General features: G+C 37.0%; 1 protein-coding gene across 10 annotated transcripts in view; it reads left to right on the forward strand.

The window, feature by feature from the left end:
* Positions 1 to 22,982, forward strand: part of Pclo (piccolo (presynaptic cytomatrix protein)) — a 348,560-nt gene that overhangs the window by 9,082 nt on the left and 316,496 nt on the right. For all 10 annotated transcript variants that reach the window (XR_003955649.1, XR_003955647.1, XR_003955650.1 and 7 more), the window contains exon 3: positions 15,423 to 16,814. Coding sequence is in view for 6 of the 10 variants with exons in the window: in XM_006503582.3 (XP_006503645.2) it covers positions 15,423 to 16,814 (1,392 nt within the window). In the remaining 4 variants the exon portion in view is untranslated. The remainder of the gene's footprint in view (positions 1 to 15,422; positions 16,815 to 22,982) is intronic.

The raw sequence follows: 22,982 nt of genomic DNA on the forward strand, positions 1-22,982 counted from the left end.
ATCAGTCCTCTATCAAATATAGAAATAGATAAACCCTTTTTGTCCGTTTGCATTGCCCGAATGGCACTGTACTTTGTTATGCTGAAGCTTTTCAGCTTTATGGGGTCCCGTTTATTAATTGTTGATCTTAGTGCTTGTGCTAACAGTATTGTGTTAAGAAAGTCTTTTACTGTGTCAATGAGTTAAAGACTATTCCCCATTTTCTCTTGTATCAAGTTTACTGTATCTAGTTTTATGTTCAGGTCTTTGAACCACTAGGAGTTGAGTTTTATGCAGGTGATGAGTATAAATCTATTTGTCTTCATGCTGGCTGCTTCTGTAAGCTTTTATTTGGGGAGAATATAATATATGATTAGGAATATGAAGTATTTTACTCTGAAGTCAACTTTGTAATATATGTGTGGGTTGGATGTGAATATGGAGCTTTCAGTATCTGTTTTGAATCTAGAAAATGTTAATTTCACATGATTGAGCCTAATATGCTAATCCATTAACAAACCACAAAGTAAACATGATAATCTGTTAACAAGCCACAAAGTTAACAAACCACAAAGTAAAAATTCAAATAGGAACCAGAATTTTTTAAAGCTTGCAGAAGCTTTGATTTAAGTAGTTTGATGTTCTGATTGTATTCTGAATGGAAAAATTACATGATATATAAATTGTCCTCTGGATCGGGGAAATATTATGAAGATAGAATAATAATAAAAAGGGATGGGGGAGGGGCTGGAGAGATGGCTAAGTGGTTAAGAGCACTGACTGCTCTTCCAGAGGTCCTGAGTTCAATTCCCAGCAACCACATGGTGGCTCACAACCATCTGTAATGAGGTCTGACGCCTTCTTCTGGTGTGTCTGAAGGGAGCAATGGTGATGTACTCATATGCATAAGATAAATAAATAAATCTTTAAAAATAAGAGATAGGGGGTAATAATAAAAATGGGATTGAATGTGATAGTTAAAGTTTTATGTTTTTTTAAAGAGGTCTGATATCCCCTTCTTTATAGAAGGTGCATTTAGTTCACCTGAAAGGCAGTTGTTAGTGGGCTATTGGTACATTGTGACTGAGAACACTCTGAAATAACTGACAACAGAAAATGAAGGAGTGTGCGATTTAAATATACTAAAGGACAGTGCTGTATACTCTATTTTTAATGAAACTGTATAATAGTATTAATGATGATCGATAGTTGTTGTGTTCATTTGGTCATTCTTTGTTTCCTGAATTATTTTAGTTTTGTAATCAATACTTTATTGGATTCTACAACCATTTAAATGAGCCATTGCTTATCTATAGAATTACAGAGAATAAGAACACAACATTATGTATTTTTATCAATGCTGGCTAGAATCATATTGTAATTAGGTGTGTGTGTGTGTGTGTGTGTGTGTGTGTGAAACTTTTTGAATTTTAGTAAAGTTTAATTTGGGGGCCACAGTATACTCTTTTGATGATTCAAGGCAATGGCTTGAAAGATGGATAGTATTTTCATTGAATATTTGCATTTGTTATGCTTCAGTGTTAAGTCAGGAAGCAAAAAGTACAGTTAGACATATATGTTTCCTTTATTGTTTATATGCCCAGCATTTGGAAGATAGATATCATTTAAATGTCTTATACGTGGAAGGCATTCTGCTACATGGTTATGGGACAGACATGTGACTAAAACAGGAATGCTGAACTTACCATGATTAATTAAAATATGAATAAAATATAACAATTAAAATAACACAGAATATGCATATAAATTATGTATGCACCTGTTCAGGTGATAGGAGTTATGAAATGTATAAACAAATAAATAGAGTAAACTTCTGAGAAGGAGGCATTCATTTCCAATGGATCAGGTTGAGGAAGGCTTCATGTAAAGGTTATCTTTTCCATGCAATGTATCAGGATAAATACTAGAGAATGTGCAGCAGGTTAGGATTTGACTAAGACCTGAACATAGAGCACTGTGTGTGTTGAGGGTATTAAGAGTAACTCAGGGAGTGGTGTGGTGGCTCAGTATATAAAGGCATTAACTATACTTGTTGTGCAGGCCTGGGGCTCTGAGCTGGGTCCCCAGATCACACAGTAGAAGGAAATTACTGACTCCTGAAAGTTTCCCTCTGATATGCATATATGCACTGTGGTATTCCCAGGCACTCTTGTAATTCAACTTAGTCCCCTATATGTAGAGTGGAAGGCCTTTAAACTACCTGCTCACTCCAGAGAGTGTTGAGATGGGAGCTATTCCAAAAACATCTTAAGAGTCCCTGGCAGCCAGCCTAGAGTTCTGGTATGGAGAGGAAGTCAGAGCTCTAGTTCTTCTTGATGCTCCATTAATGGAATTAATCAGTACAATGCAGGCTTGCTTTTGAGTCTGCTTTCTGGCACACACAGGACATCTACTTTCTAATTAGTGACAAATGATTGTTGTTATTTTTATGAATTTACTTTATCACTATCAGAGAATAATCTTAGGCAACACACAGTTGTAGACAGGTCTAACAGCTGACCTTCATACTGGACCATTCTTCTAACTCTTCTGAAATTGTATGATTGAAGAAAATGACTTATAATTTTCAGAACCTTAACAATAAACTAAATAGTAGTGATGAAATTGTTTAATTTAATTTTTTTTAGTAATTGTACATGGCTTTTGGTCAAAACTAGATGTTTAATTAAAGGAAAGCATGATGTTTCAAGATAAAAAAGAGCAAAAAAAAAAAAAAAAACAAACTAGAATTTTATATGTAGATTTGCAGGTAAACCCTATTCAAAAGATGAGACAGAACAAACATGCTTCATAGACTTTATATGGAGAAAGTGATTTCGCTAGTCATCCTGTCGTGGCAGGCCTGTCATTACTTCTAATTTAAGAGAAACTCGTGTGTGTGTGTGTGTGTGTGTGTGTGTGTGTGTGTGTGTGTGTGAGAGAGAGAGAGAGAGAGAGAGAGAGAAAGCTTGTGTGTATGTGCATGTATGTATATGAGTTTGTATGTGTTTATTTATATGTGTGTATGTGTGTAAATGTGTGTGTGAGTGTATTATAAACGTGTGTGTGAGAGTGTTAATGTGTGTGAGTTAGTGTGTATGCATGCTTGTGTGTGTGTGTGAGTGTGTGATTGTACATGTGTGTGTATGTGTGTCTGTCTGAAGAGCAGGGATTGTTAAGAAGTCCTGGAAAAAGAATAGGAAACAGCTATGGTAAACAAGAAAAAACTAGCTAACACGCTTGTGGTGCGGGAAGAACCGAAAGAGCTGTTCCGAAAGAGGAAGGTGTTTTGATTTTTTTGTTTGTTTGTTTTGTTTTGTTTTCAATTGCTTGCTGTTTTTAGCACAAAGATTTGTTCTTTGGCCCCTCCAAGTCTGAGTTAAATTGCTTCACAAACTCCCTTTATTCCCCTTTAAAAAGATGACCAGCTCACAAATGTTGATCACTTCCCTTATGGTTCCTTCTCTTGAAGTATTAAAATATAGCACCTCCAGAAAATACAAAAAAAGAACTGGTAATATAAGTTGATTGGGTGAAGCAGTCACAGGAAAAGATGGAAATTGTATGCATTTGAAGAGACAAGGAAAAACTGCACAATGAGATCTCAGAGGTCCTCTGAATCAGTAAATATAAAAATGTAGTGGGTTCATTGAGGTAACATAAATAAAAAATAAGATATGTGCCTCCCGAGAAAGATGTAAAAGGATAAGTCATTAATGATCATCACACTCAAATTTCAGTGGCAGATTGGAGATAAAAGGTGATGACCTGGAAAACAAACACTCATCCTCGCCCCAGATTACAGAACCAAAACAAACAAACAAACAAATAAAATAGAAATCAACAAAGTTCTTCAACAACTTGCTTAGCATCCACTAAGTTTCATGGATGTTCTAGATTCTGGACATTTGGACACAAACAAACTAGGCTAGAGTCTTTGCCTTCTGGGAGGGTATTCTAGTCAGCATCACAAATAACTAAAACATATGGTGTGACAGATGGTAAAAGTGTTATAAAGAAAATTCATTGCAGGAGGCTGTGTTATATACAGGAGAAGGATGGGGGTGAGAGCTTGTGGCTCCCTTTCTCTCAATAGAAAGTTAGTGTTTTAGGGTTAGTGGATGTCTTGGGTTATAAATGTTTTAATGAAGCAGATGAGATAGCTCAGTGGGAAATGTGTTTGCCACCAAGCGTGATGAATGGAATTCTAGTCCTGGAACTCCTATCTTAAAGGGAAAGAACCCAAAAGATGTCTTCAGACCTCTACACAGGAACCATGAGATTTGTATGCCATGATACACAATATAAATAAGTATTTAACAAAGTAAATCATAAATTTAACTGAAGTTCTAGTTATTGAGTGTAATTGAATGTGCATGGTGAAAGTGGTAATGCAAAGTAGAGCTGCATCTAGTAATGTGTAATTATATGCAAGTTTATGAATGGGATCAATGCATCATTCATAAAGTTCCCACGGAATTATTCCTAGGAATGAGTGACATCAAGTCATCTTTTGATAAAAGTCAGCATATACAGCAAGATAGAAACATTGAGCGTTGTAAATATATAACTTAAACATAAAATCAAAACTCATGACATTATAGCACTTCCCACCATAGAATGTAAAAGCAAGTTAGTAGTGTTGGTTCCAGAGTGCCTGCATCAGTGCAGAGGAAGGAGGCTTTTACTTTTAATGGTACATCTTTGTACTATTTTTATATATTCATGCCCAAACTAAAATCAGCACTTGGGTAATCTGAAGAGTTTGCTTGATCAGCATTATTGGTTAAAAAATGTATATGATGTTAAGGGCTTGATAAATTATTTAAATTCCATTTTATTTTAAAGAAATCCTTTAACCCTGGTGATTGTAGTGAACGGTTTTGGTTTCTCTTACTGCAATACCTACCTGGATAGTTTGTGAAGAGAGAAATTGTGTTTTGGTTCACAGCTTGGCAGTTTTATTTTCTGATGATGCTGGGCCTGTGGGTTGCAAGACATCATGGCAGGAACAGGTGAAGGAGCAGTACTACTCAGCTCATGGGTGGAGAGTGGAAGTCAGTGGGAAGGAGGGACGCGTTTTTCACTATATCCTTCATAGGAGTGGTCTTAGGCCCATCTCTGAGTTCCCATCACCTCTTAGTAGTTCCCTTCGTGAGGACCAGGCTCCTAACACATGGGCCTCTGGGAGACATTACAGATGCCAATTATAATAAGAATCTAATTGATGGAGTTAGGGGAATTTGTGGTTATGAAGAATATGAGATTTTATATTTGAAAATAACATGTTTACAATGCTGTGCAGTAGTACCTTTACTCATTATTCTTACATCAAAATTATATGTCCTTTAACTGGTATCATGTTCATTTGAAGTCTTAAGAGAAATGACATTTCATAAATCTAAGCACACGATTTTTGGAAGATACAAGGCATTTGCTTTGTTGCAATGACCTAGAAATTTCTACCTCTTTTTACCTTTAAAAGTAGAATATCTTGATTATAACAAAATGAGTTTGCCATTAAAACTAGTATTCTAATAATGTTTAACTTACCAGAAAGACAAGATTATTTAAAATTCTGTATATTTAAATATATTCAAAATATTCCACTGAATCCTATTCTTTTAAGCTGTCTGTCTGATCTTTTATTCCCTGAGTGTTCTGTTGTATACAGCTTCATGCTATACTTACAAGCTTATCCACTAGAAGTAAACCATTACATTTTGTTAATTTTGTCTTCTAGATGACTAATCATTTAAGATGTTTTTCTGAAGAGTTTGCTTTTATTATGTCTAGTTGGCTTATTATGTATTATTACAACTAGTATTATGGTCCATATAGTTTAGCAATGACAGATGTTGTTCTGTGAAAGCAGATAACTAAGGCTAATGAGGTCACTTATTGAATCAGTAAATAAGCTTAATGTAGTGAGTAATAGCAACACCTGGCTGTTCCTGTCCTTTGAGAAAGCATGCATTTGTAACATTTTAACTCATGTCAAATATTAATTGCCCTTGACAAGGCAACCTGTTACAGACAGATATTTCAGACTATTTCACTGAAGACAAATGTATAAAATAATCTATAATAACTTTATAATTTTCCATAAAGTCTAATACATGGATAGTATCAGATGATCTGAGGTCTAGTTTTAGCTCTCCCTTCATGCTTGGTATGGGAGTATAACTTTACATCCTGCCCTCTGCTGCTCCTTCTGGTCACACCCTCCATCAATTTTTCCTTCCTCCCCCCTCTTTCCTTGTCCTCCAGAATACAGAGGCCTCACTTTATATTCCCCCACCCTAGCACATCAAGTCTTTTGGGGGCTAAGTATATTGTGTTTTTCTAATAAAAGCATTATCTATAAAGTATAGTTCATAGAAATATGTTTGCATCATTAATTTATCAGTTAGAAGTTTTAGTTCTACACTTAAAACTTAGCAACACATTCAATTTATGTAAAACAAATAATTTAGTTGACAGGTGTCTTCATATATGAACCTGATAATAAGAATTCTTCGCTTGGATTGACCGGTAAAAAAAAAAAATACAAACACTAAGCTTCACTCCAGATTTCCTCTTGCTCTGTTATATTGACAGGGGAAGAAAATTTTAAAACATCAAAATAGAATGAATGATAATGAAAACTTAGATTAAATTTGTTTGAAACAATGGCAGAGTAATGTAATGCCCATGAATCAGGATTTAAAGCACCATTCCCCAGATCTGTGTCTGTGAATATGTGTTTATGTGCATCTGTGCGACAGCTGAATCCTTTACAGGTTAAAAGAGGCAAAAGCTCCCTTAGGGAAATGTACATTTTTATGATATATATATATATATATACACACATTTCTGACATCTTATAAACTGCATTCTTTCTTTCCAGGCCAATGCACACAAGGTGATCCCTAGAGCTTCTGGTTAAGTTCTTAGCAAGTATTGAGTTCATTTTTTTTTTTAATCAGTCCATGAGATTTTGGGTCTATTTCAATAGCGTGGCTTATCATTTCTTTAAAAAAATTAAATTAGATAATTATAAAATCATACAATAGGCTACAGTTGCACAAACATTGTTTCATTGGAGCTGCTGCAGCCATAAGCTGTAAAACGTGTGAGGCTTGTGCTTGCTGACCTGCTGAGGTGAAGAAGCTTGACAAGGTACTTACAAGTGTCTGATGTAGCGTAAGTAAGCGCAGTGACAAATCAGACATCCTCCTCTTCTCCTGTAACTGTGTAAACATGGACTGGGTTTCATAGCCCTACGTTTACTGGAACCTGGAAGAATGGAGCCTAAAAATGGGCAAACTAAATTTCATGCAATAGCCAACTTTACTCAGACCATCAGACAATTTATACCTTGAGTGATAAGAAAGGTCCCCTGAGTAAAGTTCAAGCTGTGTAAAATCACAATGACAAGTTGCACATGGTAAAAAAAAAAAAAAGACATTTATCCACAGAGGCATATAAAAGGTCGTGTAAACACTGAATTAAATAATAGCGGCAAGCAATAATGAATAATCTGAAGTAAACTCATTCTTGTTGCCACACTTGGGAGGGGACAAAAGCATAACCCAAAACCAATTCCATGTTTAGAAGAAACTGAGGTCACAAGACTCTTGTCTTGTTTTCTTGGAGTTTCTCAGAAGCACTCAGGATTCCTTTCACAGGATGCCATTCTTGGACTGTCTTCTGACAACCAAATACTAAGATACTGTGAAAGGTACTCTAGTGAGTGTCAGTTTTCTGTGTTTTAGGCAACTGTGACAAACATTGAAACACGCTTTTATCATTTGAAACTGTTTGCAAGGATTAAGAATGCTATTGTCAGCATCTGGTGAATCTTGTTTTGGTTTATTAATACAAAAGTGCACATCTAGCATACTGATCACAAACGATGGTCATAGCTGCTAAATTATTCAGCAGAAAATTGCAATCCACAGTTTAAGCGAAGCAACACCCAACTACTTTACGTGCTAAATAAAGATTTTTACCAAGTTACCTAGAATAATATCACAGTTCTGAAGCATGCCATTATCTACATTTTAATGGAAATAAATTATTCATTGATATGCATAGCTAAGGAATATGAGGCATCTGCAGCCACACTGCTGCTGGGTGTGACTGTCTCTGTGGGAGGCATGTGTCATGTGCTCTGGGCAATCCTTGAGTAACAGGAAGCATAGTCTGCTCTGAAGCTGGGGCTTGCAGTCTTACTTGTAGTGTTGCTTTTTTTTTTAGATCTGCTGTCTGCTTTTACTGTATTTTTTCTATTGCATTCAAAATTATGTAAGTTTTTCCAATATAATTTTTGAAATAAATTGATATATAGGAGAAAACTTTGTAATAGTTTATCATTAAAAACACCCCAGATTTATGTGGTACCCAACACAAATATGAATAAACATGGTAAGTTGGCCATTCCTTTTAAAGTGTAAAGATTGGAGATAGAGAAACAATCGAAAATCACACTTAAAAATTAAAACACAAAATTTCAAATTTGTAATTAAGACATGGCAGACTTCAGTTACTGAAATAGTAAGTGCTAAATGAAGACATTCAATGCCATTGTTGAAGATGGGCTGCATTGAGGTAAAGATACATAACCTCACAGTGGACAGAATCACAAGCTTGGATCAGAGAGGTTGAGCGCACTGACTTGCTGGGGTAGATGGTCCCTTTAGGTGATTTGCAGAAAGATTCACTGTAGAACCAAAGAATAAAAGAACAGATTTTATTCTACAAACTCATGATGAAAGTATGATTTAAGGAAAACATACCAACAGTGAATATGAACACTAGAGTATATCAGTCCCTATAGCAGATATGAGCACCAGTAGATATCAGCCCTCGCCGCAGCGAATATGAATACCAGCAGATATCAATTCCTGCATTGTTATTTTGATGTTCTATTATTTCAAGGACAATCGTCTAAGTTGAGCAAACCATCCATTATAAATTTTAGGTGAATTTTAATCTTATTTTAGTGGAGCTTTGTTGTTGTTGCTGTCTTAGAGGGTACTGTTCGTTTGTTTTAACCATTGTTGTGCTGTAAGGTTTACATTCTATTCTGAGGCTAAACATATTAATACACATGTCTAGAAATTCTCAAAGAATAAAAAATGTGCATTCTGAAAAAAATTAAAAATATTACTTCAGAATAGGAATGTGATTTTTCTCTGGATCTCTAAAATCTACTTTTGATATTATTGGCTAGATGTATTGAGGTCATATCTTTACTTTTGTGGGCATGAAGCTAAGAGACATATTTTTTTGGTAATCAGTGATTTTGGTACAACTTTTAAATTGGCAACTGTTTATTGAAATTCTATATGAGATAGTCACAACTAAACCTCTTTAGTGGTGTAAAGAAAACATTGAGTGTTCTCCCCCAAACCTTAGCCAGTGAAACTAAAATTTTGTATTTCCGAGGTCTGATCCAAGGGCTCAGCGGAAAGGAGATCTTGAGCCTGTAGTAATCATGGTGGTTTATTAGGTTATTGTGTGTCGATCTCTATTAGCACACACGGTGACTGGAGAATGTGCAGTAGCGCTTCCTGACCTCAGGCTTACCCGCGTTGATGTAGCATATTAAGTCAGGACACCGAGTGAGTAGCACTGCTGGGCTTTTCTTTTAGCTTCCCATCTCGAGGGGGCAATTGAGTTAGATTATTAAATAAATTGGCTTTAATATTTTTTATTTTATTTATGGATTTTCCATAAACTAGTCCGTCAGGAAGTTAAAGTTTTGTTTTCATCTTGTATAATCTAGAATTTTAGTCCGTTCAGCTTGAGACCTATTTAATCATGTTGTAGTCTTTCCTTTTAATACAAACATAGGAAGTGGAAGAGTATTTCTAGGACATGATGGTTGAAAGCTCCTGTAGCATCAGTGTTCATCATTCTGTTTTCAAATAGATGTAGATGGTGAAAATGTACCATCAGGGAGGGGTACTGCTTGTGACAACGAAACATGGAAAGTTGTTTACAACATCTCTGTGAAGTCAGGAAGAAGCGATGGGGACTAATAGGTTTCTTTTAAGAAATTATTATTTCTTTGGGAAAGTCATGCTCTCTATTTCCTTCATATTCCCTGTGCCCAATCTTCCCAAGTTCACTCCTCTTTTTTACCCATCACTTTGTCACTGTTGGTGTTTTAGCTATAATGTCTTGTGTTTGATGCCCATATACCCTTGAATGCAGCCATTCACTGGAATGTGGCTGACTTACCTGGGGCTACTTGCTTAAAGAAAACAGGTTCTTCCTTACCTAGCAGCTATCACATGTCAGTAGCCACGAGCGAGGGGTGCGTTTTTGTGACTAGCCCCTCTCTCCATGTTGATATTTAATTGTGTCATAAGTTTTCACAGGACTTGTGTATGTTGTCACAACCAAGATAAAGAAATGCCCTATGATATCCTTTTCTTCATAGTTATCCATGGGCTTCCAACATATGTACTCCTTTGCCCCCTTCTGCAGTGATCTCTAGGCCTTGGGAAAGAGTCTGTGACATAGACGTTCTGGTTAGGACTAGGCATTCCTTAGTCTCTTATTTTCTGTACTTTGAGCAGTGGTGGGGCTCTATGTTAATCCCCATCTTTGCAAATGGAAGATTCTCAGATGAATGTGGAGAGATGCATTGGCCTATGGGTATAATTATGTTTTTAGGAGTCAGTTTAATACTATATCCTTTTAGCAGTATGACAATTGTAGGGAGTCCTACTACAATCATAAAGTCTATGACCTCCACAGACTCTTGACCCTAATAATGATTCCATGTTTCATCTTGTGGAATGGAACATAAATCCTCTCAGAAAGTAGTTATTTGCTTCCATGATGTTCACGCTGTTATTACATCATGGGGATGCTTTCCGGGCCAATTACTTTGATAGTTCACGGGATTTTTAGCTGGTTACGATTACTGAGTACTTTCCTCATCCAAAAATGTGCACAGAATGTTCTAGCACTGTGAAAACTGTCTTGTAGGAATGAAGTTTCTAGTCAGTACCAATGTAGTATCTTCATATGCTACGATTCATGCATGTGGTATCTTCAACTATATGTTCTTATCGTCAAGTTCTGAGAGTAGCCAGTAGCACTGTAAATAACTGGTAATATTTCTGAGCACATGAGGCCTCACTGACAAACAATTCAAAAGAGGTAACCCATTCCAGGCACTGTGCTTTTTATTTTTAGCCTTTGGGTTCTCGTAGGAGTGGTCATTTTTCAAAGCTCTCACTCATGGCTCTCATAGAATAAAGATACATTAATAATAAATGAGGGGGCAGTTGTCAGAGATGTGGCCACCAATGTAAGGGCAGCAAGTATTTTCGTTGATGTTGGTGCAACAGGTAACCCTGCTCATCTAGCATTAGGGACAAGGGCTCAAGTTTGAAAGAAAAATAGTGAAGTTACTATTTCCAGATACAAGAAATATTTGTAGCTATGCAGTTAGAACACATTCTCCCCAGTTTAAATCCACATGGAAATGACTCTCTTGTTCAGAATTACAAGATTCTATTGATATTTGTATGGAACCACATAACAAATACTAAAGAGTCTATGCTGGCTGTTTTCACTGTGGTAAGCCATAGCATAAAAAGAAATGCCACAGTAAGAAAAATTGAACATTTTTAATTTCTAGAATTTGTATCAGCTAGACAGCTTTGTGTTGGTGATAGTGAGAAGATCAAATCCACATTGGGGGTCAAGAGAAACATAAGGGAGTCTGATCCATTGGTTGTTTAAAATCTTTGGGAGTTTGGACATAGATCTTGCCATAGTGTAACTATGCAAGTACTAGCATAAACATTGACAGCATATCTTAATAGAAAAAGCTAGAGAAAACCAGTTCTTGTGTTCATCCTAAGTATTATTTTATGGAAGTATAAATTAAGATCTGAGGGAAAGAGAGAGAGGGAGTGGGAGAGGGAGAGACAGAGAGAGAGAGAGACAGAAATAGAGAGGTTTGAAAAGTGAAAGAAATGGATAAGTGGGGAATTATCTTTTATACCCAATGCAGACATATTTAGGGAATACCTGAATAGTGACTGTACTGTAGTAAAATTATGAGAATTGTAAGTTGGGCAACAGAGGGCAGTTGCATTATTTTTGTCCTGTGCTCTTTTATGTCTGTGTACCTTGTAGAAACGGTGTCAAAGTTGGCTTACTATTTTTTTTCGTTAAGTATGTGAATACTGAAGCTGGTTGTAAACTTATCATTTGCTCAGTGTATTAAGGCACATGCTAGTGTGTGTGTGTGTGTGTGTGTGTGTGTGTGTGTGTATGTGTGTGTGAAGATTGTTAAGTACTGACATAAAAATCAGTTAAATATTCATGAGATAAGGCCAAGATAATAAATTAAAAGGAGGCTTTTTCTAAAACCATCCTTAGAGGACAAAAGACTGTATAGTCAGAAATGCAGGCAATGATTTCAACTCTTATTTTAGAAGTAAAGCAGAATACAGAAGGATGAAATGTTCATGGTTTGCTTACAAAAGTAAAAAAGTGCACTGAGGAGATAAAAGATAAGGCAGTGAAGCATATTTAGTGAAAGGATGTACTAAGAGAAGAGAATTGTCTGAGAGGGGACAAGTAACACATGTATCTTATTTCCCAAGTGGATGTTCATTTATAAACTATAATCAGTCACTTAATTTTAACCATATAAAATGCATTTCTCTGACATTATTTATATTAGACAGTATCTATGTTGTGGTAGTATGATCATTTTTTTCCATTTTTTATTAGGTATTTAGCTCATTTACATTTCCAATGCTATACCAAAAGTCCCCCATACCCACCCACCCCCACTCCCCTACCCGGCCACTCCCCCTTTTTGGCCCTGGCGTTCCCCTGTTCTGGGGCATATAAAGTTTGCAAGACCAATGGGCCTCTCTTTCCAGTGATGGCCGACTAGGCCATCTTTTGTAGTATGATCATTTTAATGTTGAACAAAGATGCACGTAAGAGCTAATGATGGACATGAAGTCCCAGTGATCACACTGCAGAAGAATTTACATTATTACTCATAAGTTCAAGTTCATCACCTCAACATTTCTACAGGTACAAACATGAGACAAAAGCTAGCAGGAAAGAAGGAGTCATCACAACAGTGTCAGGTACTTCTTTTCTGCTTCCAAGCTCTTAATGTTACATTATGCCTTACCATGCATCTTCTGACTTCTCACTGAACGGTAGCTACCAATAGCTGTGGAAGTTTTATTCTCTCCTTAAAAGGCATGTGCGCTGCTCAAAGTGCTCAGCAAACAAGCAAGTGAAGCAATGAATAGTGACTAAGCTTCACATCCATATTGGATATAACAACTGTTAATAATAATAAAGGGGAATGATGTGAATAAGAATTAGCCCTAAAATATGTAATTTATGTTCATTAACTTGAATATCCATCACATACTTAACAGATATTTTGTAGATTAGGTAAAAATCAAATACACTACTGATACAGACTTGGGAATCTAATCATATTTTCTTTCTTTCTTTTTTTTTTTTTTTTTTTGGTTAAGTGACTATGAGCTAACTACATCAGGATGTGGAAAAACACATGAGAAAAAAATACATTGCAGCTCAGTTCTAATGGCCGTTTGGGTAGTGGGAACCTGTTTATTTACAGAGGTCTTTCTTTATCAAGTTTCATTGGAATGGAACGAAGGACACTTTAAACCTCAGTCCTGATGTCACCAAAGAATTTACAGAAGCAGGGATTATTTGGTTACTTTTATGATTTCAATCATTATTTATACAAAGGTTATTTACTCTTCAAAATGCTTCAGGCACATGGGAAGGTAAAGATACCGAATACAGATACAGCTGCAGAGGTAGCTGTGTGCATAGAGCTTGCCTGGCATGTGTGAAGCCCTGGGTTTAATCTCCTACAGTACACAGGCCTGCAATCCTGGTCCTACAAAGGTAGAGGCAAGTTACTCAGAGGTCCAAAGTGATCAGCAGCAGGACAGTGGATCTGAGGCAGGTTTGGGCCATCTCAGGCAATGTTTTAAAAGTTAAAGGTAAAAATAGGAGTGTAGAGGTGCCTGACACTTACACTGAAAACAAAGGAACTCCTAACTCCTTATCACAATTAGTTAAATTTTTTTAATTTAATTTTTACACTAGAAATAAGACATCTTAGAATTGTCCAGTTCAAAGTTTGATGTTTACGAGATGGTTAAATCATTTTATATTGAGTCATGGTTTGAAAAATATTTGTTTGAATCCACCTGTAATCCCCATACTCAGGATACTGAGATAGGTAGATACATAACAATACCCTGTGTCAAAATTAAAAATATCAAAGAAAACAGTGCCTTTATAGTCTTACGAAAAACTGATTAAGTTTTGCTACAAAAGATAATTGCTTGAAAATGAAGAATATGTTATTTGGCAAGTTAATACTTTCCTATTATATGCTAGTTGACCTTTTCCCATTGCCTATGGTTCAAACCTTCTCTCCATGCTGTAATATATGCAGAGAGCTTTGGTGCCAAACTCGTAGCACTGGTTTCTCTGGATGGATAGGATTAGTATATGGTGGAACTCAAAATTCCTAATTTTGCTGATAATATGTAAAATCGTCTCTATGAAATATTTTTGAATCATACAAAATGTTAGATAGGCATGCTTTTGAATTATCTTATAAATTGTTGCAATAAAGTTTGCAATTAGTCACAATTGATATATTATGGAATACAAGTGTAATTTTGTATGTGTGTCCGTGTGTGTGTGTCTCAGCTATATGCCTTCCTCTTGTTCTCTCTCCCCTCTGCATGCATTATCTACTATCTAAAACACTTACCTTCTAAATATCTTGATAAAGTTTACAAGGAAAGAGCATTTTCTTTGCTAAATCATATTATTTGCGATAATCAGAGAGTTAGCCTTGGTCGTCTCTTTTTAGCTTACCTTGGTTAATTTTTATTTTCAGATTTGTGAGTACGTTGACTTGGGAGTGGAAATAATGCTCCCTTAAGTTAAGAAATCAGCAATATTTTCATAATTTGACAAGCCTACTCTGGGTTGTATAACTAAAACCTGGTGAGGAGCCAACAGCAGAAAAACACACATTGAAACATATTAATGGAACCTCATAAGTTAAAATTCATATTTTTATATGTTACCTTCTATTTCTGGAACTAACACACCTGAGTGAATCGTGAATGTGGAATGCCAAAATTAACATTAGAGGCAGAATAAAGTCATGTACTTTTCCTGTTTATTTTTCTTACAGTATGGTATGCTTTAGTTTCTTAGATTCATTATCTTCTATCAAGTTAAAATTTGCATGTTTAAATGTATTGATCAAAATAATGACTATATTTGAGTCTTAGAGGAATGCAACCTAATAGTTGCAACAGGCATGCTTTAAGACAGTGTTTTTGGATTTTTACAATGTTATCGTAGTGATGATGGTTATGTGTTGTTTCCAGATCAAAGAGTGGCTCTGTTTAAACTGTCAGATGCAAAGAGCTCTGGGAGGTGAACTGGCAGCAATCCCATCCTCACCGCAGCCAACCCCAAAGGCTGCCTCAGTACAGCCAGCAACAGCCAGCAAATCACCTGTACCGTCACAGCAGGCTTCCCCAAAGAAGGAACTTCCATCCAAACAGGACAGCCCCAAAGCACCGGAGTCCAAAAAGCCACCGCCACTGGTGAAACAGCCAACCCTTCATGGACCTACCCCGGCTACAGCCCCACAGCCTCCAGTGGCAGAGGCCTTACCTAAGCCAGCCCCTCCCAAGAAGCCTTCTGCAGCCCTACCTGAACAAGCAAAGGCCCCTGTTGCAGATGTTGAACCAAAGCAACCGAAGACGACAGAGACACTCACAGATAGCCCATCTTCAGCAGCAGCAACCTCAAAGCCTGCTATTCTGAGCTCTCAAGTGCAGGCACAGGCTCAAGTGACAACGGCCCCTCCTTTGAAAACAGACTCTGCCAAAACTTCACAGAGTTTCCCACCAACAGGAGATACAATTACCCCACTTGATTCTAAAGCCATGCCCAGGCCTGCATCAGACTCAAAAATTGTTTCACATCCTGGGCCCACTTCTGAGAGCAAGGATCCAGTTCAGAAGAAGGAGGAGCCTAAGAAAGCACAAACCAAGGTGACCCCTAAACCAGATACAAAGCCAGTACCAAAAGGATCCCCAACACCGTCTGGCACACGACCTACGACTGGCCAAGCCACACCCCAGTCTCAGCAGCCCCCGAAGCCTCCGGAGCAGTCAAGACGGTTCAGTTTGAATCTGGGGGGTATCGCTGATGCCCCCAAATCACAGCCCACAACTCCTCAAGAAACTGTGACAGGGAAGCTATTCGGGTTCGGAGCATCCATCTTTAGCCAAGCATCAAACTTAATTTCCACAGCAGGTCAGCAAGCACCTCATCCACAGACTGGGCCAGCTGCCCCATCAAAGCAAGCCCCTCCCCCATCCCAGACTCTGGCTGCTCAGGGACCACCCAAGTCCACAGGTCCGCACCCATCAGCACCTGCCAAGACGACTGCTGTGAAGAAGGAAACAAAAGGCCCGGCAGCTGAAAACTTAGAGGCCAAACCTGTGCAAGCTCCAACAGTGAAGAAGGCAGAGAAAGACAAGAAGCCCCCACCTGGGAAGGTCAGCAAACCTCCACCTACAGAGCCCGAGAAGGCCGTCCTCGCCCAGAAGCCAGACAAGACCACCAAACCCAAACCGGCCTGTCCTCTCTGCAGAACGGAACTCAACGTAGGGTCTCAGGATCCTCCCAACTTCAACACCTGCACAGAATGCAAGAATCAAGTTTGCAATCTCTGTGGATTTAACCCAACGCCCCACCTGACTGAGGTAAGCACTACCTGGGTTACATAGGAATGAAAATCTACAGCAGTTTATTCTGAATGTTTGGGGACCTGAATTCCTGAGCAACGAAGTATGTTTCTTCTGAAGGAAAGGAATGAATCTTGATAGGTCAGAGGAGGTAAAATTATTTCATCCACATGCTATTTTGAATTCTTGTTCTTTGTGTTTTGTGGGTTATTATGCTAAAAATAAGAGACGGACTATGCTGAAAACTTAAAATCATGTCAATCCTATTCATTCATAAATTATAGACCAAAGCTTGGAAGTCTCTTCATTTTTCATTTAGAAAGCTCACTGAAAAGTTGTAATACTTAGTTCTTATTTTTTATGAATCCCTCTCCTGTGTTTGTTATAGCTTATTGTTTAAGTTTTACTTTTGCTTCAAGGACTTACTCTGTAGTCTGGGCTGGCACAGAACTTGCTTCAGCCTCCCAGGCGTGTGCTGCTACCTTGCCATGGTCTCTGATATACTTTCAAAAGGAACTAGTTTTAGTTTTAGTTGACTAAAATCATATACAATATGAATTTAAAACTTTGTGTGGGTTAAAAATATCGCCTGATGAAATTAGTGGTTTACATGTGATATATTTAGATTTTCTATGTGTGTGTTGGTGATGTTGTCTATGGATATCACAGAGTATTCTAGGGGCTGTGCAAGACACATGTATTTCTGCGGTTAATGAGGAGAGACTCTGAAGAGTTATCAAGAACAATGTCTCCAAAATGGAAACAACCAAAATGTAGTGTTTGACTATATCTGATAATATAGTCGTAAAAGATCGTGGAAGGGGTCACCAGGAGGCAGACCGTGCGAGGGTTGGAAAGTAAATAAGTAAAAAATTAAATTAAATTAAAATAATGAGCCAGTGGGTAAGCATTCGTATTACACTAAGTCTATTAGAATAGTTAGCTATAGAGCACTCAAAGGTTAAATGCTCATTACTACATTATATAAATAAAAACACTTTAATAAATACTTTGATAATTAGAATTACTCTTCATTAAATTTATACAAATCAAAACCATTTAAGTGCTCTTTCAATTCACTGTTTCTAAGCTTGGGAGCCACTCAGGCAAATCGAGGAGGACTGGGCAGAACTTACATCATAGGATCCTTTTATTACTTGGGCACTATTCTTAAAAATAAATTTAGTTAGAATAAAGTTCCCTCTCTTTCCCTTTCTTTTTACTCAATTCTCCACATAACCGCAGAACCAGGTACCCTGGCTCCAACTCTTTCCATACCTCAGGTAAATGAAAGACCACACCCATTCTTATTGTCACAATTTACCTTCAGTTGAAATATAAAACACACACACACAAAATCTTAATTTTATTCATTGCTTCAGAAAGGCAGTTGCGTTTTTGTGTGTGCATTCATCATGAGGGTAATTTTTTTCCCGGAACAGCTGCATTTATTTAAGCTGTTAAAAAAACCTGTACCCTTTAATGAGTATCCTTATGGTGTCAACACAATGCGTTTGTGCAAATAGCTGTAAAGCAAACAGCAGTACAGAAAACAAAACTGTAATTTTCATATTTTCTTAACATAAACATGTGTATAGTTCAAGGGAAGGATTATAGCTTATACACACAATGCTGAACACACACACACACACATATACAAACATTGTTTGTTTATATGTTAGTGTGCATATACAACATTGGACCCACCATGACTGTGAAAACTCTGTTAGAGTTTGGAATAATAACAAGAGAGTCCCTTGTGTACATCCAGTAAATTTTCCTGGGAAATCTTTCAAAGTCTGTATGTTGGTTAATTTTACCTTGCAGGCCATCGTTTGGAAAGGACATTCCTTGAATAAATAATCAGCATGTGTGTAACTTTAATTATTGTATAATTTGAAGGTATAAGTTTTCTAAAAATTTTAGATAATTTAAATAAGGTCCCTCTTTAAATATGAGCCTGTAGGATATGGAATGCCTGTCTTTTCTTGGGAGATTGTACTCTGCAATAATTTCCTTGAGTTTAAAAGACCATATTTCAGAGGAAAAGAAAATTTGATAAGGTAAAAGTGACTAGTACGCTTGACCTTGGTAAAGACCTCACTCACTTGGCATAAGGTCTTACCTCTGCTGTCAGTAAATTGGCTAGTCCAGTATTAAGGAAGTGAGGGAAAGCCAGTTGACTTATTTTATTTTCAAATTATTATTGTCTCCAAACTTCAGAGGAATTGCATATGAATTAGCTTAAAAGGAGGGTGGTACACTGTGTTTGCTTTGTGTGTGTGTAAGCATTTACGTATGTGTATACATATGTATATATCATATATCATACATATATGATGTATATCTCCAGCACATACATAACTTTATATACATATGTCATGTATAATAATAAGCAGCTTTGTATGTGTCCAAATTTAAATATTTTAGACTTAATTTACACCTTGATCCCACTGTTCATACTAAGTATTTTCCTTACATTTGTCATTGGGGAAACATGTACCTCTAATCTTTGTTTAGTCTCTATGGGGTTTTTTTGTCCACTCTGTGATATACTTCCCTGTGATTCAGTGTTATTGTACTCAAGATATTAACACTTATTCCTAAAGTACAAAGAAATGTTATTCCTTAATGTAGAGTCAGTTGCTTCCATTTATTTTCTAGCATATTTATCTCTGCTGGAAGTCCCTGTTTCTCTTATCCTTGTACCTGAGGCAGATACTTTTCCTAGAGGCCTTGTATTGTCTTCCTACTAAAGCTCCTTTTGCTTTTGTTCCTCTGGTGGTGAAATGGGATCCACTGTAGTTTGTCAGGTGTTGTGAGCTACAGAAAACATCCCCCTCCCTAGCCCTTACTCAGAGGAAGCTGTCTCTAGAGTCTTGCTGTCCCTCTTGCATATTTTCCTTCCCTATACTCTGAGTACCAAAGGCTTCTGATTGTCCCTGGGGTGAATCCAGCGTCTAGTCTGAGCTTTACTGTTTAACTGTGCGATGGCTAATTTGTACAACTGGTGCAATAATCAATTAACCTCTAGTAGTAAGAGACAGTTCTTTTAGGCTTAATTTTTGTCCACACAAGATGTGACTTGTCTTGCAAGAAGTTTTAAAAGTGGCAGTACAGCTTTCTGAGAGAAATACAGCTAATGAATCTGGAAGTGTTATAAGAAAACAGCCCAGTTGGAGATGGCTTTCCCTCCTGAATTTTAAAAATTCTCATTTAGTTCAAATGCAAGAGATGCCAACAGTACCTATTGTGGGTATTTATTTTTGTTTTTGGTACTCTTTTCTGAAGTAACTTTTTACCATGAAAATAAGACTTAGTATGAATACATTTTCTAATCGCTGAACGATGTCCTAGAGTCATAATTTTGCTTTCTTTCCGAGATGATTTTGCATGGCCTAAATGGTGTAGAAGTAGCTAGCATATATTTGTCACTAGGCAACAAATGAGCCATTTGAGCTGATTGAGATCCAGTGCTGAGGCAGATCTCTTCAGTTCCTTCTTAGCTGTGGTGGCTTCTGCATTCTGCATCACTTACAGCTGGCCTAGTGGAAACGGACCATATGAGCTTGGGAATGCACAGTATCTTTCTTTTACTTTAATCAACATTACTTAATACTGTAAAAAGTATATGCAAAACTTTAAAAAAGTACTTAAAAGTATGTTTATGGGCGCAAGCATGAAGAAAAATAAAAGGTAAATGAATGCAGATCAGCTCACATCCAGATGAATCACATGGTAGAGCTCTGCAGTCTTGGGAAATTTTCATCTTATAACAGAGAGATCACTTATGTGACTTTTATAACAACAATGAGTATAGTGTGGTTATAAATGTTAAACATATTTCATTTTAGGGTAAATTTGAATTTTTCTTGGATGATATTTATTTAAAATAGTCAAATATGGATTTTAAATTGATATGTTTTATTCAAACAACTTTTAAGAAATCAATTTTCCCTACTAATCCTCATTTCTAGTGCATTTAAAAGCAGTTAATATTCTAGTTTGCATGGTATCTCTGTACTCCCGTAAACATGTAACACTTCCTCTGTCATTAAACACCTTTAATGCCATCTAAATGAATATTCACAACTCAGTTCTGGGAATGTATATTTCATTATATGCGTTATCCTCTTATTAGTGATTTAGGTTCTCATTTTGTTCTAAACAAGCAGAATTTTATATATACATATTTTGAATATTTCTCAAGGAAAACTTGCTTGTAGTGAATGAAGAATGAGGATCATGGAGGATGAAATTATAGTGGAAGATATGGAAATAGGCAGCCCCTCCACCATTCCTGCTTAGCGTTTCTTTTTACTTCAACCAGAACAATTTATTATTTGAGAATTTGTTAAAACAGCTTCTTTTTATGTCCTTTCAACTACACACAAAATAATGAGTTCTCATAAAAGAAAATGAGGAAACATAGCTCACAGGGAGCTCTTTCTCACACAGATTCTCTGAACTTTGAGCATCGTTGAAAACAGTATTTATCCATCCGGAAGATTAAAATGTTATAAAATTGTCTCTTGCAGCTAGTATTTTTTTACTAGATTTTTGTTTATATTTTATACTTTAAATATAAGATAGATGTCAGCGTGGACCAGTGAATGTGTTGTGTAGAGATTGTTTGGAATGAATGCGATGTCAACCATTCCACCTTCCTTCGTTACTCTCATGGAGCAGGTGTTTGAACAGAAAAGACATTGTGCTACATATTTCTTTCTCTATAATTTATGTGGTCATTTAAGCCCTACTTTGGGAATTAAAATGAGAATGAGAGAGATTCAGTTATCAAACAAGAAAGATTTACTCTAGGAGTTAAGTCAATATTGACTTTATTTGTTTAAATAACTCATGGAACTAGAGAAAAATACCACTTGTTCTATGTACTCTTGCTCATACATCAGTTGGTAATTACTAGGATGTTAAGTTCTATGAATTTGCAAACATGGGGGCCTAAGTAACATTGTTTTTCCGTGGAACTGTGTGACTGCTTACCTGGTTGTGTTTGTAAGGATGGAGTGGGCATTGGGGGAGGGGCTCAGAAGCACAGGTTACTAGTTACAAGTTATAGGTTAAAAGTCAAGGGTTCCATTGCTGTGATAAGCACCATGACAAAAAGCAAGGTGGGAGGAAAAAGATTTATTTGGATTATTCATCCACATTATTATCCAGCATTGAAGGAAGATCTCTCTCTCTCTCTCTCTCTCTCTCTCTCTCTATATATATATATATATATATATATATATATACACACACACACATATATATATGTGTATATATATATATATATATATATATATATACACACACACACGTGTGTGTGTGTGTGTGTGTGTGTGTGTGTGTGTGTGTGTGTGTAGTTGGATGGATACTTTCTCCTATAATGTTTCATAGTGTCCTCACCTCAGCATTTCTGAGAATGTACAATCCTAAACTTGTACTTTACAGTGTCTCTGTGATATAGAATTTTTATTAATATTATTAAAGACCATGACTAAAACCAACTTGGAAAAGTTATGGTTTATTTTATCTTACACTGCCTATAACAGTCTATCACTAAGATATGTCCTGAACGTAATTTAAGACATGAACAGGAAATGGGGTCTTTTGCAGGAAGCCAGAGGCAGGAGCTGATGCTGAGGCCAGTGAGAGGTGCTACCTATTGGCTTGCTCTCCATGGCATCTTCTTCCTGCTTTCTTTTTTTTTTCCATTTTTTATTAGGTATTTAGCTCATTTACATTTCCAATGCTATAGCAAAAGTCCCCCATACCCACCCACCCCCACTCCCCTGCCCACCCACTCCCCCTTTTTGGCCCTGGTGTTCCCCTGTACTGGGGCATATAAAGTTTGCAAGTCCAATGGGTCTCTCTTTCCAGTGATGGCCGACTAGGCCATATTTTGATATATATGCAGCTAGAGTCAAGAGCTCCGGGGTACTGGTTAGTTCATAATGTTGTTCCACCTATAGGGTTGCAGATCCCTTTAGCTCCTTGGCTACTTTCTCTAGCTCCTCCATTGGGAGCCCTGTGATCCATCCATTAGCTGACTGTGAGCATCCACTTCTGTGTTTGCTAGGCCCCGGCATAGTCTCACAAGAGACAGCTACATCTGGGTCCTTTCAATAAAATCTTGCTAGTGTATGCAATGGTGTCAACGTTTGGATGCTGATTATGGGG

Source organism: Mus musculus, chromosome 5 (assembly GCF_000001635.26).
Source record: "Mus musculus strain C57BL/6J chromosome 5, GRCm38.p6 C57BL/6J".
Taxonomy (NCBI): Eukaryota; Metazoa; Chordata; class Mammalia; order Rodentia; family Muridae; genus Mus; species Mus musculus.